This window comes from Cervus canadensis, chromosome 24 (genome assembly GCF_019320065.1).
Source record: "Cervus canadensis isolate Bull #8, Minnesota chromosome 24, ASM1932006v1, whole genome shotgun sequence".
Lineage (NCBI taxonomy): Eukaryota > Metazoa > Chordata > Mammalia > Artiodactyla > Cervidae > Cervus > Cervus canadensis.
The window spans coordinates 521,838-539,751 of record NC_057409.1 but is presented as its reverse complement, the minus strand read 5'-3'; the positions used below and the strand labels follow the sequence as shown (position 1 = coordinate 539,751).

Here is a 17,914-nt window from a genome sequence, read left to right as displayed (position 1 = left end):
CATGGCTGCAGTCAGCATCTGCAGTGATTTTGGAGCCCAAAAAAATAAAATCAGCCACCGTTTCCACTGTTTCCCCATCAATTTCCCATGAAGTGATGGGACCAGATGCCATGATCTTCGTTTTCTGAATGTTGAGTTTTAAGCCAACTTTTTCACTCTCCTCTTTCACTTTCATCAAGAGGCTCTTCAGGCCCTCTTTGCTTTCTGCCGTAATGGTGGTATCATCTGCATATCTGAGGTTATTGATATGTCTCCTGGCAACCTTGATTCCAGCTTGTGCTTCATCCAGCCCAGCATTTTGCATGATGTACTCTGAATATAAGTTAAATCAACAGGGTGACAATATACAGCCTTGCTGTACTCCTCTCCCAATATGGAACCAGTCCATTTTTCCATGTCCGGTTCTAACTGTTGTTTCTTGATCTGGATGCAGATTTCTCAGGAGGCAGGTCAGGTGGTCTGGTATTCCCATCTCTTTCAGAATTTTCCACAGTTTGTTGTGATCCACACAGTCAGAGGCTTTGGCATAGTCAATACAGCAGAAGTAGATGATTTTCTGGAACTCTCTTGCTTTTCCAATGATCCAACAGATGTTGGCAATTTGATCTCTGGTTCCTCTGCCTTTTCTAAATCCAGCTTGAACATCTGGAAGTTCTCGGTTCAAGTCCTGTTGAAGCCTGGCTTGGAGAATTTTGAGCATTACCTTGCTAGCATGTGAGATGAGTGCCAATTGTGCAGTAGTTTGAACATTCTTTTGCATTGCCTTTCTTAGGGATTGGAATGAAAACTGACCTTTTCCAGTCCTGTGTCCACTGCTGTTTTCCAAATTTGCTGGCATATTGAGTGCAGCACTTTCACAGCATCATCTTTTAGATTTGAAATAGCTCAACTGGAATTCCATCACCTCTACTAGCTTTGTTCGTAGTGATGCTTCCTAAGGCCCACTTCACTTTGCATTCTAGGATGTCTGGCTCTAGGTGAGTGATCACACCATCGTGGTTATCTGGGTCATTAAGATCTTTTTTCTATAGTTCTTCTGGGTATCCTTGCCACCTTTTCTTAAGTGATTTGCTTGGCCTCAAAGCTTGGAAGATCCAGGGCTGAGATTGGAATGCAGGTGCCCATATCTCCCTGCAGAAAAACAAACTCTGCTTGGGAGATGATGGGCAGTGAAGAGGAGGGAGCGGGGAGGGCAGACAGAAACAGGACGGCACCTAGAGGTCAACATGGGAACTGCAGGATGAGGAGTCTGCCTGCCCTTAGCATCCTCCAGTCTCTGCCTGCTGCTGCTGCTGCTGCTGTCACTTCAGTCTTGTCCAACTCTGTGCGACCCCAGAGACAGCAGCCCACTAGGCTCCTCTGTCCCTGGGATTCTCCAGGCAAGAATACTGGAGTGGGTTGCCATTCCCTTCTCCAGAGGATCTTCCAGACCCAGGAATGGAACCCGCCTCTCCGACACTGCAGGCAAATTCTTTATCGCCTGAACCACCAGGGAAGCCCCACACTGGAGGAGGGGGGACCCTAATCCAATACGATTGGTGTCCTAACAGAAGGGGACATTTGGGGGACTTCACTGGGAATCCAGTGGCTAGGACTCCATGCTCCCAATGCAGGAGGCCTGGGTTAGATCCCTGGTCAGGGAACTAGTTCCCACAGGTTGCAACTGAGAGCTCACACGCTGGAACTAAGAGCTGGCACAGCCACAAAGGGGGGGCTTGGACACACCCTCAAGGAGACCCCACGTGAGGACCGGGATATGCTGCTGCCGTCAAGAAGCTACCAGAAGCTCGGAGCCTGGAGCAAATTCTTCCCTAACTCTGCAGAGGAAGGATGGCCCTGTCAACACCCAGACCTTGGATTTCTGGTCTCCAGACCCACAAGACACAAATTTCCCTTGTTTAAGCCACTCAGTTTGGGCTGCTTTGTTACAGTAGCCCTAGCAGACAAATACAACCACAAACTCTAAAACCAGTGAGCAGTAACTCCTAATCCTCCCTTCCCCACACCTCTGGCAATCTCTAAATTCTGTCTCCATGAATGTCTGTTCTAAATATTTTCTATGGGTAGAATTATACTATATTTGTTCTTTTTTTTGGGGGGGGGTCAAATGGCTTATGGGATCTTAGGTCCTTCACCAGGGATCGAACCCATGCCCCCTGCAGTGAAAGTGCTGAGTCTTAACTGGATCCCCAGGGAAGTCCTTGTATTTGTCCTTTTGTGACCAGCTTATTTCACTTAATATAATGCTATTAAAATTCATCCACCTTGCAGCACAGGTCAAGATGGCCCTCTTTCTTAAGGCTGAATAAACTCCATTGTATTCAAATACTACATTATCAATTCACCTGCTCATGCACACTTTGAAATGCTGCACAATATCTATTCAAGTGCCTCTTTTCAATTCTCTTGGGTATATACCTAGGGGTGGAATTGTTGAGTCATATGGTAATTGGGCTCCAAAATCACTGCAGTGACTGCAGTCATGAAATTAAAAGATGCTTGCTCCTTGGAAGGAAAACTATCACAAACCCAGACAGAGCATTAAAAAGCAGAGGCATCACTTTGCCAACAAAGGTCTGCATAGTCAAAGCTATGTTTTTTTCCAGTAGCCATAAACAGATGTGAGAGCTGGACCATAAAGAAGGCTGAGCACTGAAAAATTAATGCTTTTGAACTGTGGTGTTGGAGAAGACTCTTGAGAGTCCCCTGGACTGAAAGAAGATCAAACCAGTCAATCCTAAAGGAAATCAATCCTGAATATTCATTGGAAGGACAGATGCTGAAGCTCTAATACTTTGGCCACCTGATGCAAAGAGCCGACTCATTGGTAAAGACTCTCATGCTGGGAAGGATTGAAGGTAAAAGGAGAAGGGGACAGCAAAGGATGAGATAGATAGATAGCATCACGAACTCAACAGACATGAATTTGAGCAAACTCCAGGAGATAATGGAGGACAGAGTCTGGCGCGCTGAAGTCCCCGGGGTCACCAAGAGTCGGACATGACTTAGCAACTGAGCAACAACGACAACAAATAGTAATTCTGAAGTTTAGTTGCTTAAGGAACTGTCAAACTATTTTTTCACTGTGGCTGCTCTATTTTACATTCCAACCAGCAATATCCCTTGACTTTTTCCTTACCTATTTTCTAGCCCTAGGAGTCAAGGTGAGACTGGGGTTAGGCTGAGACAAGAGGAGGGCTTCCCGAAAGGCTGCCTGCACCCCTGAAGCGCAGTGCTGACTTTCCCAGTGTCACCCCCTGGGCCTTGGGAGCAGACGGCAGTTGGGAGGATCTCTTCTGAAGTTCCTGGAATGGGGTTGGGTTGAGTGTGTATCTTTCTAGGGTAGACATAGTGGCCACAGGCCAGAACGGAGGAGTGGGCGGCTGTGATGGGAGACGGAAGAGGATGAGGAGCTGGTGGAGAGGGGGCAGGAGTCAATTATAGAGGACAGGGACACAGACCCAGAGGAGTTAAGGACGTTAAGATGCAGCACTCTCAGCCACTATGGAAAATAGTATAGGAGGTCTTCAAAAAATTAAAAATTAGAGGTGCCATATGACCCAGCAATCCCACTCCTGGGCATCTACCCAGACAAAAACATAATTCAAAAATATGCACACACCCCTGTGTTCTCAGCGGCACTATTCACAGTATTAAGACACGGAAGCAGCCCAAACGTTCATCAAAGATGAATGGATAAAGATGCAGTACGTGTATACAATGAGCTACTACCCGTCATGGAAGAGAATAAAACAACGCCATTGGGAGCAGCATGGATGTACCTAGAGATTATCACACTAAGTGAAGCAAGTCAGAAAGAGAAAGACAAATACCGTATGATTTCACTTACATGTGGAATCTAAAATATGGCACAGGGACGTCCCTGACGGTCCAGTGGCTAAGACTCCGCACTCCCAATACAGGGAGCCAGGGTTCAATCCCTGCTCAGGGAACTCTCCCAGCTAACTTAACATCCAGCACGCCAAAAACGAAGAAGGACGGTCCTGCGTGCCACAGCTAAGCCTGAGTACAGCCACGTGAGTAAATATTTTTTAAAATATATGGCACAAATAAACTCTTATGAAACAGAAACAGGGTCACAAAAATGAATAACAAACCTGTGGATGCCAAGGGGGAGACGGTTAGGACAGTGTTGACCTGGGAGTTTGGCATTATCAGATACGAGCTATTTTATATAGAATAAATAAACAGGAACTATACTCAATATTCTGTAATAAACCATAACAAAAAAGAATATTTTAAAATATACATACATACATAAAGTGAAGTGGAAGTCTCTCAGTTGTGTCTGACTCTTTGTGACCCCATGGACTTACACAGTCCACGGAGCTCTCCAGGCCAGAATACTGACGTGGGAGCCTTTCCCTTCTCCAGGGGATCTTCCCAACCCGGGGATGGAACCCGGGGCTCCTGCACTACACATGGATGATTTACCAGCTGAGCCACCAGGCGAGCCCAAGAATACTGGAGTGGGAGCCTTTCCCTTCTCCAGCAGATCTTCCCGACCCAGGAATTGAGCCGGTATCTCTCGCACTGCAGGCGGATTCTTTACCAATTGAGCTATCGGGGAAGCCCACTTACATCCATATAAGTGAATCACGTCACTCTACATCCAAGATGACATTGCAAATCAACTATAATTCAATTAAAAAAAAATGCACCTTCTGCTTCCTTTAAAAAGAAGCAATCAATCCACCTGTGCCCGGTTGCCTCCGTGAGGGGGCGGGGCTGAGATGCGCTCAGGGGAGGAGGCCCGGCTAAGGGGCCTGAAGGTGATTTGGACCTCAGGTGGGCGGGCTCAGCGAGGCCATCAGAACCAGCTGCAGGGCAGGGTCATCAGAGGAGGTACAGCCCAGCCCAGGGTGCCTCGTGGCAGGACAGAGCTAGGCCTGGAGGCGGACGAGGGGCGGAGATCCCGCAAGGCCCGCGTGCAGACCCCCACCTCCGTTCTCACCTCCCGCAGGCGCGCCCCGGGCGGGGGAGCCAGCCACCGGCCCCCCGAGCCCCAGGCCCCGGCGCAGGGCCGAGCGCAGGCCGGCAAGCTGGGCCTCTGCCGCGCGCCGCTGCGCCTCCACGCGGGCCCGCTCGGCCTCCAGGCCCTGAGCCCGGCCCTCGGCTGCGCTGAGTCGCAGACCCAGGTCCGCGGCCTCAGCCCGGGCGGCCTCCAGCTTGAGTCCCAGGCTGTGGGAATGGTCCAGCTGCTGCTTCCGGGCGCCGCGCGCCTCCTCCAGAGAGCCCAGCAGGTCTCGCTCCCGGGCCCGGAACTCGCCTTCTTGCTCCTGCAGCTTCCGCTGGGCCCCCTGGAGCTGGAGTGGGGACAAGGCCCGGGAGTAGGGGTCAGCAAGGCCACCCCTCAACCGACACCCAGCCTCCCAGGTCCGGCCTGGAGCCCAAGGGCCCAAAAGTAGGGTACGCAGCACCTGTGGTCTCCACCCAAGCCGGAGATGCCTGAACGTCGTGGGAGTATGGAAGGAAACGGTTAGCGTTTGTTTTCTCTCTTCCTTCTCTGTATGTGCCTTGCAGTGTACACCGTTTACTAGTAATAAACTAGCAGCTAAGGTCTGCACAGATAGGACTTACTAGTGCCAGGCACTAAGTACTGCCCCCCCCACCTAGAAAATCAAGTCTAATTACCACTATGAATCATCTCCATTTTACAGATGAGGAAACTGAGACACAGGGCAGTTATGTACCTTGCTCAAGGCCACAATGCTAGAAAACCGAGAGCTAGGATTCAAAGTCAGCCACCCTGGCTCCGGAGCCTTTTCTCTTAACCGCTAGACCAGTGCCTCTCAGTGCACGGAATTTACCAACACATCACACAATGACAGGAGGTGCTGAAAGAACTCTCTGCCAGCCATGTGCATGATGACATACACGACACATGCCTCTGGGTCAGAGAATGAGTCAACCTCTTGCTCACTGCCCTTACTTTCACTGAAACGCCTCCTGGATGCCAAGACCTGCACCAGGGCCTGGTGTACACCCCCGGCTGGGCCAGCCCCTATCCTGTAATTGCTCTGAAGCACAGAGAGGTTGAGTGACTTAATCAAGGTCACACAGTAGACTCAGTGCCAGAAAAGAGTGGAAAGAGTGTCGGCTTTGGAGTCAGACAGACCTGGGTGGCTCTGTGACCTTGGGTAAGTTCCCTTGACCTCTCTGAGCCTCGGTATCTGGTTCTCTCTAAACTGGGGCTAATTATACCTACCTCATGAGGCTGCTGGGAGAATCAAACAAGTTTCTGTCTACAAAGCTCTCCCCACCCCTGCTACCCAGTTCTTGCAGTTATTATTCTTATTATTATACTTGGGGAAGAATCCCAAGGAGTGGGGATCAGGGACCAGTCCTAAAGCATGATCTCTCAGAATGACTCCAGCAGGGACTTCCCTGGTGGTCCAGTATTAAGACTCTGTTTCCACTGTAGGGGGCATGGTTCAATCCCTGGTCGAGGAACTAAGATCCCACATGCCAAGCAGTGTGGGCAAAAAAAAAGATTCCACTATCGGAGTCCCCCGCTCCTTCTGACTGCCCCGAGGGTCCTCCCGTCCAGGCTGCCTGCCCACCGCCTGGTTACCTCCTGCCGCAGGGCCTCCAGGCTGGCCTCACCCCGCAGCAACTTCTGTCGCAGGCCCAGGGCCTCCCGTCTGCCCTCCTTCTCTGCCCGCTCGCCCAGCGCCAGGCGGCCCTGCAGCTCCAGCAGCTCTCGGCCCAGTCTGGTGTTCTCATTGTCCAGCATCTTCATCTGGGAGAAAGAATGGGCACAGGCAGGACCGAGGACCCTTCTCAGCACCCGTGCTCCCTTCGAGCCCAGGGTGCCCGTGAGGGCCACAAGCTCCAGCGGCAGTCCTCCAGCTCTGCCCCGGTACCTGCCTGGCCCAAACCTGGCAGAGGGGACTTGGGACCCCCTGCTCTGGAGACCACGGCCGCGCGTGCTCAGTGTCAGACCCTCTGCAGCCCTGTGGACTGCAGCCCACCAGGCTCCTCTGTCCATGGGATTCTCTGGGCGAGAACACTGGAGCGGGCTGCCATTTTCTCCTCCAGTGGATCTTCCCCACCCAGGATGGAACCCACATCTCTCACACCTCTTGCATTGGCAGGTGGATTCTTTAGCACTGAGTCACCTAGGGAGCCTAGGGATACATACACTGAACACAACCCTAATCCACTGGAAGCCCATGCCTGATAACTCCAGCAAGGCCAGGCACCTGGGCACCAGTGAGCTCAGTGTACCACCTAATCACAGCTACCTACCACGGAGAGTGGGGGTAGGGAGTGCTGAGCCCCTCGGAGTTCTGCAGGGCAGGGACTCTAGGTCATCTTTCACCTCCACAATGATGCCTAACTTTTATGGAGTGTCTACCACAAGTCCAGCCCTGTTCTAAGTACTTTGGTCATGTGAACTCATTAATACAGGATAGGTACTAAAATTATCCCTCTTTAAAGACAAGAAAATGAAAACTCAGAGAGGTGAAGTGACTTGCCCAAAGTCACACAGCCCACAAGCAGCACACTGGGATTTGATCTCAGACAAGTAGAATCAAACGGATGTTTCTAGCCCCCTATTTCCCCAGGAGCAGGTGAGGATGAGGCCTACATACCCTGAAGCACTGTAGCAGGGAACTTGAAAATGTGCTATGGCACACAAAACCCCAGCAAGAGCCTGGCACACAGATGTGAGTTCCCTTCACAGATTCGTGGTTTCCCAGGACTTCAGCCTAACAGGGCCTGGGTAGAGGGGCGCATTGGTGGAAGGTGGGCGGGATCTGTTATTCAGGCTGTAGTATCTCTGGGGGAGGCAGAGCCTGGGTGCCAAAGGGGGCTGTTTCCTGTCCTGCTGGCCAGTGCCCAGCATACAGCGGGCACTTGTTAAGTGCTTGCTGCTGTTGGTGGCCTTGGAGGTCATCTAGGTCAGTGCTCTGCAAGCTGCAGACCAAGATTCCACAGGCCAAATTCCACTAGTCACCTGTTTCTATAACGGTTTGAGCTAAAGATGGTCTGTATGTTTTTAAGTAGTTAAAAATGACTCATTTTTACATGGTTGAAAGAAAAGCAAAAGAAAAATATTTCTGACACATGAAAAGTATATAAAATTAAAATTTAAATGTCCACAGGCAAAGTTTTAATGGAACACACTCCACTCATGTAGGTACCATCCTACATGGCAGAGTAGAGTAGTCGTGACAGAGAGGCCCAGGAACCTGGAGATATTTACTATTGGGCACTTTACAAGAAAGGGTTTGCCAGCTCCTGACCTAGTTCATGGGATCTGCACCTCCGGTTGTTCACAGATCCCTTTGAGAACTGGCTAGGAGCCCGGGACCCAATCTTTGGAGATATGTGAACAAATGTGTACACAAACGTACACACACACACACGCACACAGTTTCAGGGTTTGAGGACTCCTTGAAGACCATCCATTAATGCCAAGGACAGCTAACAGGCCTTGTTACAGTTCAAGCCCTTGGTTTTAAATACACAAGGGGCCTCGGCTCCAGGAAGGGGGTGCAGTGGACTCGGGGCCCACAGCACGTGCCAGCGGGGGGACGGGGGGAGGGGAGTACCTGCCGCCGGAGCTCCTGCAGCTCCCGCCGCGCCTCCAGCCGCGAGCGCTCCACCTCCTGCAGCCCGGCCCGCAGCTCCCCGGCCTCCTTGCCCACAGCCACCCGGGCCTCCTCCAAGAGCACCAGCTTCTGCTCCTTGTCCTCTTTGGCAAGCTTCAGGCTGGAGGGAGCAGAGGGCAGAGGTGGCCTGAGGTCCTGGGGAGGGCACCCTGAGTGACCCCATATAGCAGCCCTTCTGCCTGGTTTCTGAAGGGGCTCTGGGAGCCTCCTGCCTACAGGTGCCCAGTGCCGCCTGCCACGCGGTCCTCCCCTGGGCCGGGCCCTCCAGGGACGGGGAGCAGGCCCTCGTCCGGGAGAGGTGGACCAACAACGCACACTGGTCTCCAGGGTGATGCCGGCAGGTGGGGCCAGGGTCTGGACGCCCGCCCACTGGCCACCACCACTTCCCTTCCTGCAGGGAAGGAAAATCACCTCAAATGAATCAAGTCTGAGCTTGGTCCGAGGACAGGGACACCCCACCTGTACGATTCCCCCAAAACCCTGGGGGTGGAGTTAGTCCCAGGGATGAGGTTGAGGACCATGAGGGGCGGGGGTCGGTGAGGGGCGGGGTGGGCGGCCGCGGCCCACCTGACCCGCTCGCTCTCCGCTGCCTTCAGGGCCATGCGCAGCTCCTCGTTGGAGCGCCGCAGGGCCTCACGCTCCCTGGCGCCCTCACTCAGGCTGCGCCGCAGCTCACTCGCCTCCTGGCGCTGGGCCTCGCGGCCGTCCTGGCCCTCCCGCACCTTTCGCTGTGCCTCCAGCAACTCCCGCCGCAGCCCGCCGCGTGCCTCCTCCAGCAGGCGCAGCTGGGTCCGGAGCTCTTCTGCCTGTGAGGACAGCGGGTGTCCACAGCTGGGGGCTAGGCCCCCATGGGCTGGGTGGGAGCCCGCCCATCCCTGTTTCCCTGGGCACAGGGCGCCGGCCCCATCCCTCTGCTGCAATTGGGCCTGCAGGTGAGCAGGTTATGATCTGGGGCAAAGCATGCTGGAGTCAAGGGTGCTCTGGCCTGAAAGAATCATCAATCGGGGCTTCCCTGGTGGCTCAGATGGTGAAGAGTCTGCCTGCAATGCGGGAGACCCGGGTTTGATCCCTGTGTCAGGAAGAGCCCCTGGAAAGCACAACAGCTACCCACTCCAGTATTCTTGCCTGGAGAATTCTTGCCTCCATGGACAGAGGAGCCTGGTGGTCTACAGTCCCTGGGGTTGTAAAGTCAGACACAACTGAGCAACTAATACTACTACTACCTAATCATCAATCAAGAGTGCCCTGCGGGACCTCTGTGGTGGTCCAGTGGCTAAGACTCCCCACTTCCCCTGCAGAGGGCACGGGTGTGATCCCCGGTTGGAGAAGTTGCCACATCGTGCAACACAGCCCCCCAAAAAGATCAACCATCCTATAGATCAACCTTAACACGTTATTGACCAAAGATGTATTAATACAACTTTTGTTACCTGAATACATTGACCAAAGACGTTTCAATATTCACTTACAAATTGCTGGCCACAGGCATTAGTTTCTGCAAAAATCCCTGGTCAATAATGAGCTAAGAAGGCGGGGACCCCACCAACCTTTCTGTGAGAGCTGAAGCTCCACATGCACACAGCAGGCCGTTAATAAATGTTTGCTGCTTTCCGTTCTGCCTTCGTTCCCTTACTCTCAAGGGCACCTTCTGGGACCCCCAGCGGCCTCATCTGTGCTGCGGCGGAGGGGTGAGCAGACGGGCGGGCGGCTCACCTCGCGCAGGGAGGACTCCCGCTGGCGGCCCAGGTCCCCAGCCTGCTCCCGCAGCCTCTTCACCTCCTGGGCGTGGGCCGCGGAGGCCTCCTCCAGCTGGGCCCGCAGGTCCCGCAGCTCGGACGTCAGAGCATTCACGGTGCTCTAGAACCGACGGCTCCTCAGACTTGGCCCTGTGGTGTCCGCCCCGGCCCTGCCCCCGCCAGCCCGCCCCTGACTGCAGCTGGGGTCCACTGTCGGCTCCCAGGGCAGCCCCGCACACCGGCCCGTCAGGCCCTCTGTGATCTCCTGACACCCAGCAGGTGCTCTGCACGCAGCTTGTCCCCCTCAGACTAGGGGTTCACAGGGCCCAGCTGTGCCCTTTCCCTCCAGTGGGGACCCCCAAGGAAGGGTGACGCCTCCCGCACAGCCTGGAAGCTGCCACAGGGTACAGTCACGCCTCCAAGCCCCGGACCCACCCCGCCGGGGGCCACACCTCCGCTCCACCCCAGCCCCGACCTCCGCCAATACCCCGCCCCCCTCCCCGGGCCCCGCCTCCTTGCCCTGCCCCCACCTCGCCCGGTCCTCTGCCCGCCCCCGGGCCACGCCCCCCACCCCGCACCCCCCCTCCCCCCCCCGCCCCCCGCCTGGCCCCCGCCCTACCCGGTCCTGCTCCTGGCGGCTCTGGGCGTCCCGCTTCTGTCGCTCCATCTCCAGGGAGACGGCAGCGAGGCTGTGCTGCGTCCCCATCAGCTTCTCGGACAACGCCGTCTTCTCGGACTCCTTCAGGGACAGGGCCTGGGGAGAGGCGGGAGCAAAGGGCTCAGGGCCCTGGGAGGTCCTGCGCGGATGCTCGGGCCTTCCCCCACCCTGCCCTGGGAACGGTTCCCCGGGGGCCGTGGGGCCTGACCGGGCCACCGCAGGTGGAGCCGGGGCCACGGTGCAGCCCCAGGAAAGAGCTGTTGCACTGTTGTTATGACAGCACTAACAACCTGTACACGGACACAACTTGGAGATCACACATCCTGAAGGGCCTTTCATTAGTCCCATTTTACAGATGAGGCTACTGAGGCTCAAAGGCGTAAAGTGACCTGCCCCGGGTGACACGGCGGGTGTGAAGAGATGGATGCAGCCTGCCCTGTCTCCATTACGTTACAGGAAGGTCAGGAGTTAGTTCTTTCTGAGGAGGGTCAGCTGCCGCACAGAGGCTCTGTGGGGACTGCTTGGAGGCGGTCACAGGGATGCCATGCCTGGCCCAGGGTGGAGGAGGGGTGGGCGCAGGGGGTCAGCTTTTCAGGAACACTCATGGTGTCAAGACTGCGGTGGCCACTCGGTAAGCTCCCGCCGTGTGCCAGACCCACCCGCTGGACATGGGGGTCTTGGTGACGCCTCACAAACGCCCCTTGAGTTCCCACTGTGTGGTGAGGAAACCGAGGCCCGGGAAAGGACTCCTGGCCGCAAGCCTGGGTGGCAAGTGGGTCCAGCCCCCAGGGGGCGGCCGCCGGAGCCCACGCACCTGCTGCTTCTCAGTCTCGGCCAAGAGCAGGCCCTCGTCGCGCTCCTGCTGCAGGGCGGCCATCTCCTCACTCAGCTCTTCCTTCTCGGCCTCCAGCCGGGCCAGCAGCTCCTCCCGCTCCCGCTGCAGCTGACCCTGCAGGCGAGCCCGCTCTGCGCCCAGCTCCTGCCACGCCGCCTCCTGAGGGCCAGACCCAGGTGTGCATGACCCACGTGGCCTGGTGGGCAGCCGCTCTCCACCCCCAGGGGGCGGCCGGGCCGCGGGGCAGGTGGGGTGGCTGAGAGGAAGGGCTGTGCCGGGGACATGCCGGGCTGTGCAAGCCCCAAGGAGCAGTGGCTAGCGGGCTGGGAGGATGGGGGCTGAGTGGAGCAGGGGCAGAGAATGTTTCCTAAAGGAAATGAGCAGCAGTCACGTAGAGAAAAAAGAAAAAGGATCCTGGGCCAGAGTACAGCCCCAGAGATAGCTCGGAGGAAGGAGGAAGACGAACAGGGAAACCATGATATTTACGGTCCCTGGAGCTTGAATTACAAGGTGGACAGGGAGAAGGCCAGGGCCAGAGCCACAGGCAGCAGTCAGGCCAGACCACACCAGACCAGTGGGCGTTAGGGAGGAGTGATCTGATTCCTAGGGACAGCAGAGGTCTCAAGCCAGGGTGATAAGGGGCAATCTGAATTTTAGAACACTGGGTTGTTGTGGGCTTCCCTGGTGGCGCTAGTAGTAAAGAACCAATGTGCCAATGCAGGAGATGTAAGAGACTCGGGTTCGATCCTTGGGTCAGGAAGATTCCCTGGAGGAGGGCATGGCAACCCACCCCAGTCTTCTTGCCTGGAGAATCCATGGACAGAGGAGCCTGGCAGGCTATAGTCCATGGGGTTGCAAAGAATCGGACACAACTGAAGTGGTTTAGCACGGACACACGCAGAGTGTGGAAGAAGGCCTGGGCCTAGGGGTCTGGGCCAGTTGTGAGGACTGAGGAGGCCTGGGTCTGAGAGCCGCAGATCTGCTGACATTAAGAGGCTGAGTCTGGGGGTGCAGGGGGAGGGAGGGCGGGCATGGAGTCTGGCCGCCAGGACTGGGTGGGTGAGACCCACAGGCAGAGCCCCCCCGGGGCCTGAGGGGGACGCCTGGCCCCGCACTCGTCCTAACAGCTGTGAAGACTGCCTGCCTAAAACGCGGTGCCACCCCTGCTGGGAAGGGGGGCTCCATCCACCCAAATCCAAGAAGATGGGGTGCATGGGCCGCTGGTGGACAGGGCCACAGCCCGAACCCTCTGTTAGAGGCAGCCCAGTCCAAGACGGGTGACGCAGGGCCCTGCCCAGAGGCCCGCCTGGGAGTGTTTCAGCGCAATGACCACAACAGCACCCATAAAACGCCTGCTCTGTGTGAAGCCCTTCATGTAGTTCAGCTGGCCAAAAAGTTCGTTCAGGTGTGCCACACCAGCCCGAGCAAGTTTTTTGGCCAGCCTCAGACTATCACCATCCCCCATGGTTACGATGAGGATGTGAAGGCACAGACCTTTGGTAACAGAAGCAGCAGGTGGCCAAGATCAGGTCTAAGCCTGGGCAATACAGCTCCAGAGCCAGTGTTCTTAGATACTTCTGTTCTGTTCTTTCAGTGACCTGGGCCCTCACTTTCCTATGTACTCTGGTCCCCAGAATTTACTTTCAAATGCAAATAGCACTTCTTCGCAAATTAAAGTGCTTTCCTGCTATACATTAGATCAGCATTTTCCAAACATGTCTGTGGACCTCCTGCCTTGGATCACCAGGGCTAGAACAGATTGGGGCCTGGGAATCTGCATGGTTGATAAGAAGGGGCCCCTGATGGATCCTCCCAGCTGCCCCCAGGGCTTCTGAAACACAGTTGAAGTTCCATTTCACAGATTTGGAGACTGAGGCAGAGTGAGAAGGCTGACTTGCCTGAGGTCACAGAGGAGCTAAAGCCAGTGGTTCAGAGCCACCCCTCCCCACCCAGCCCGCCCCAAGCCAGCGGCCCGAACCTTCTCTCGCTGGAGTCGCTGTAGGTCCTCCTCGTGGGCTGCCCGCTGCTCCCGCAGAGAGGCCTGGGCCTCCCGCTCAGCCTGCAGCAGCTTCTGGGCCGTCAGCTCCTTGTCCAGAGCAGCCTTCTCCTCTGTGGCTGCCATCTGCTGCCGCAGGCCCGCCAGCTCCCCTGTACAGGAGAGATGGGATGGAGTCAGGTTTGGAGGGGAACTCCCCAGTGGGCCAGCAGACTCGGGCCAGGGGAGCCACGGGGGCAAAGTTCCAGAGGGGAAAGCGTCCCTCTGGTATCAAGGCTGAGTTCCCTTAGAGAACCTCCTTGCCCTCTCTAGGCCGCAGTTTCCCCGTTGGCTGCTGCATGGGCCCAGTGGCCATGCTGACCTGGAACGGCATCAAAACGGGGAGGACGCAAACATACGGCAACCCCCGTCACCGAGTGCTTACTCTGGCAGGCACCTGGCGGGCACATCACAGCTTCACATCACAACTAGGCGGCTCACCCCCGACTCCCAGATGAGGATAGGGAGGCTCAGAGGAGACAGGTGACCTCCCAAGGCAGCGCAGCTTTCCGTAAGACGCCACCTTTAATGACTGACTGCCATACTATCCTTGGGGGACTGTCAGCGCTAATGAAAATGACCGTGATGAGGGTGCACCCCACTCTGGACAATCTAAAAACCACCTTGGGGGCTGGAGGTCCGCCAGGGTCTGTCGGCATTTCCCTTCTTGAGGTGCTCAGTAAGTGTTTGTTGAGCGAGAAAAAACCCCGAGTTCAGAGACTGGGGGGAGTGAAAGTCATCGTGAAAGCAGCCGACGGCGGCTCCACAGAGAGTTCAGGGCTCTCTGAGGGTCCTGGTGACGATAAACAGCAGGCATCATGCCAAGGCCATGCTTCCCTCACCCCGTCTTGGTGAAGTCTCAGGAGGTGGGGCTCCTCATTCCTAACTGTCAGATGAGGAGCCCGCAGCCCAGAAAGAGGAGGGGCTGGGAGCCAGGTCAGCCGAAGCCAAGGAACCCAACTTCAGGGAGAGCCCAAAACTCCATGGGGTACAGTCTGGGTTAGAGCCTGCTGTTCCCCGCCCCTTGCCCCAGGCCTGCCTACCGGTCAGGGCCTCCTTGGCCAGCAGCAGGGCCCGCCCATCTGCCTCCAGCTGCTCCCGCCGGGACTCGAGCTGCGCCAGCTGCCTCTGCACCTCAAACAGGCTGCTCTCCAGGGCTTCCTTCTCCAAGCTGCAGCACACGCAATACCTGAGGCCTGAGCCCCCTGGGCCTCAGCAGATTCCAGGGCGTGGCCAGGCAGGGCCAGGTGCCAGCCTACCTGCCCAGCCAGGTCCACGCTCCCCGGGGAAGCCTGAGCCCTGGCTCCTAAGTAACTGCCCCTATGGGCCAATTCGTGGGTGGGGCTGGTCAGCGGGCAACCCTGGCCGATTCCCCCCAGGGTGGGTACCCCCAGCGGACCGGGCAGAGCCCGAGGCCTTACCGCAGGCGTGCGGCCTCCTCCAACAGGGCCCGGCCTTCACGTTCAGCAGCCGCCAGCTGCACCGCCAGGCTGGCCCGCTCCTTGGCCAGCGCCTCCTTCTCCCGGGTCGCCTGCTCCAGCACCTCCGTCTGCCGCTGTGTCTCCTGTCGCGCCTGCTCCAGCTGCTGCTCCCGCTCGCTCAGCTGCCGGGAGAGCTGGCCCCCACCAGGTGCAGTGAGCGCCACCCCTGGGGTCTCCCCTGCTCATCCTGAAGCATCCCAGCCCTGGGCCTGACCCAGCCCCGGCCTGGCAGGCAGGAGACCAGGCTCAAGCCCAGGGTCTACCCTGATGAGCTGTGTTTATTTGGGCAAATCACAGCCTTCTCTGGACCTGCAGTGCACACTGCATGCAAACCTGAGGGTCCTCGCTCAGTTTGGGCAGTAATCAAACCCTTGCTTGTTGTACCCGCAAAATGTCCAGAGGTGAATACATAGAACAGATCAAAGGAGAGCTGCCTTGCAGGCCTCAAGAGAGGGAACTGGGACCCTGGCTCCCTGCACCTCGTGGTCTGTTTGCTAGCGACCCCTCCCAGGAAGCCAGGCCCTCTGGGACAGATACCCTAAGGTTCCTCACAGCTGTGGTTTCCCAGCACATCTAAGATTCCAGTTCTGAACTTCTCTACCAATTATTGTATCTTTACTAAATGGTGACTCATTTCTCCAAGTGTTTACACGGTACACTCTTCAGAACAACCCTCTGGGATAAGAACTATCATCCCTGTGTTGCAGATGGGGCCATCGGGGCATGGGGGCTTTGGGGAGCTTGCTCCAGGTCCCAGCTTGCAGAGGCAGGGCTGGATTTCAGCTGGGAATCAGGCTCCAGCGCCTGTGACTTCCGGTGTCTAGAAGCCCTCCAGCGCTGCGCCCCCCCCGCCACCCACCTGGGTGAGCTGCTCCTGCAGCCGGCAGCGCTCACGGTGCAGCTCGGGGAGCTGGCGCTCCAGCGCCTCCCGTGCCCGCTCCACTGCCTGCAGGGAGCCCTCCAGGCCCTGCCGCTCCACCTCCTGCTCCAGCCGCTCCTGCTGCATCCGCTCCTGCTCCTCCCAAGACGCAGCAGCCGCCTGTTCCACCTGCCGCTGCCGGCCCAGCAAGACTGCCTTCTCCTCCTCCAGCTGCGGGTCAGGTGGGGTTGAGAGCAGGGGCAAGCCCAGCCTTCATCCCGGGAGGGGGCCCACCCATCAATCACCCCCACCGGCGGGGAGGGGAGGTTCCCGAGGGCCAAGTGCAGGGCCAGAGGCCATCAGACCACTGGGGAGGAGATGCAGGGCCTGCGGACCTTCTTTTCTGCCAGACCACGAGAGAGGAGACAGATGGAGTCAAGAGACAGAACAAGACAGAGGGATGGAGGTGTCCAAGGAGAGGTGGGCTGGGCCTGGGGATGCCTCCGTGGGGTCTCTGAGGAGCGGGGCTCGGGGGCGAGGCAGGAGGGCCCGCCGGACCACGACGTACCTGGGCGACGAGGCGGTTCAGAGCCAGCTTGTCCTGCGCCAGACCCTCGTTCAGGGCGCTCAGCTTGGACAAGGCGTCCCGCAGAGAGGCCTCCTCCGCCCTCAGCTTGGTCATGGACAGCTCGAGTGCCACGCGGCCGGCCTCTGCCTGCAGGGTTGGGACCAGTGGCCAGACAGTCAGGCACAGAGATGGGGGAAGAGACTCGAGGGACATGGAGATGAGGAATGATGAGGAGAAAGGCAGAGAGATGGGTGGGGGAGTGGAGGGGGAGACAAGGCCTTCAGACAGGGCGGGGACCTGAGGAGAGAGACACAACACGAGCCGGAAAGAATCCCTGCAGACGGTCTGCTGCCCGCGCAGAGCTGCGCAAGGGCCGACGAAGCTGGCTCCTGCCACGGGGCACGCCCGAGGTCAGAGGGTACCAGAGTGGCATCGCGGGTGGGCCTGCTCAGGGCCTAGACCACAGGGAGCAGGACACACAGCAACCAAGAACTGTGCCCCCGGCCCTCACAGACCCCAGGACCTGTGCCCAGAGGTGGGGCTGGACGCCCTGAGCCACAGGCCCTGCCCCAGAAGCATCTAGAAAAGCAGAGGTATGACCAGGCCTGGAGGGCAGTTCACTTATGGCCGGGATCAGAGGTCCATTTATGGTCCAGGTCAGAGGTCAGCCTGAGTCCAGGAGGAGGGGGTCAGTCTGTGGCCAGAGGGAGGAGGCCTGGGGCCCAGGGCAGAGGGGTGCTTGTGGCAGGGTGGCAAATGGGGACCCACCTTGGCCAGCGCCTCGGCCACCTCGGCCTTCTCAGCCTGCAGCATGTCCCGCTGCAGCGTGGCACTGCTCAGCGCCTCCCGCACCTCCACCAGCTCCTTCGCCAGCCCTGAACGAATCCCGTCCAGCTGCTCTAGCTGTCTGTGGCTGTGGGACAGAGGGCAGGGGGGTGCCCCAGGTCACTCCCCTCAGCCTCCCACAGCCAGGCATGCTGGAGCAGCGAGGGCCAGGCCCAAGGCAGGAGCCTCACCCACAGGGCAGCCAAGCCCACAGTGGCTCTGAACCTCAGTTTTCACATCTGCAAAATGGGGTAACACCCACCTCATGAAGTTGT

General features: G+C 57.2%; 1 protein-coding gene across 8 annotated transcripts in view; it reads right to left on the bottom strand.

Moving 5' to 3' along the window:
- The window catches only part of CROCC (ciliary rootlet coiled-coil, rootletin), a 49,881-nt gene that overhangs the window by 8,929 nt on the left and 23,038 nt on the right, over positions 1-17,914 (bottom strand). For all 8 annotated transcript variants that reach the window (XM_043444685.1, XM_043444688.1, XM_043444682.1 and 5 more), the window contains 13 exons: positions 17,583-17,727; positions 16,815-16,961; positions 16,247-16,477; positions 15,328-15,521; positions 14,950-15,077; positions 13,850-14,019; positions 11,851-12,030; positions 10,998-11,132; positions 10,356-10,499; positions 9,210-9,448; positions 8,583-8,742; positions 6,596-6,763; positions 4,976-5,327 (listed from right to left, as the gene is read on the bottom strand). In XM_043444685.1, coding sequence (XP_043300620.1) covers positions 4,976-5,327; positions 6,596-6,763; positions 8,583-8,742; positions 9,210-9,448; positions 10,356-10,499; positions 10,998-11,132; positions 11,851-12,030; positions 13,850-14,019; positions 14,950-15,077; positions 15,328-15,521; positions 16,247-16,477; positions 16,815-16,961; positions 17,583-17,727 — 2,393 coding nt within the window. The remainder of the gene's footprint in view (positions 1-4,975; positions 5,328-6,595; positions 6,764-8,582; positions 8,743-9,209; positions 9,449-10,355; positions 10,500-10,997; positions 11,133-11,850; positions 12,031-13,849; positions 14,020-14,949; positions 15,078-15,327; positions 15,522-16,246; positions 16,478-16,814; positions 16,962-17,582; positions 17,728-17,914) is intronic.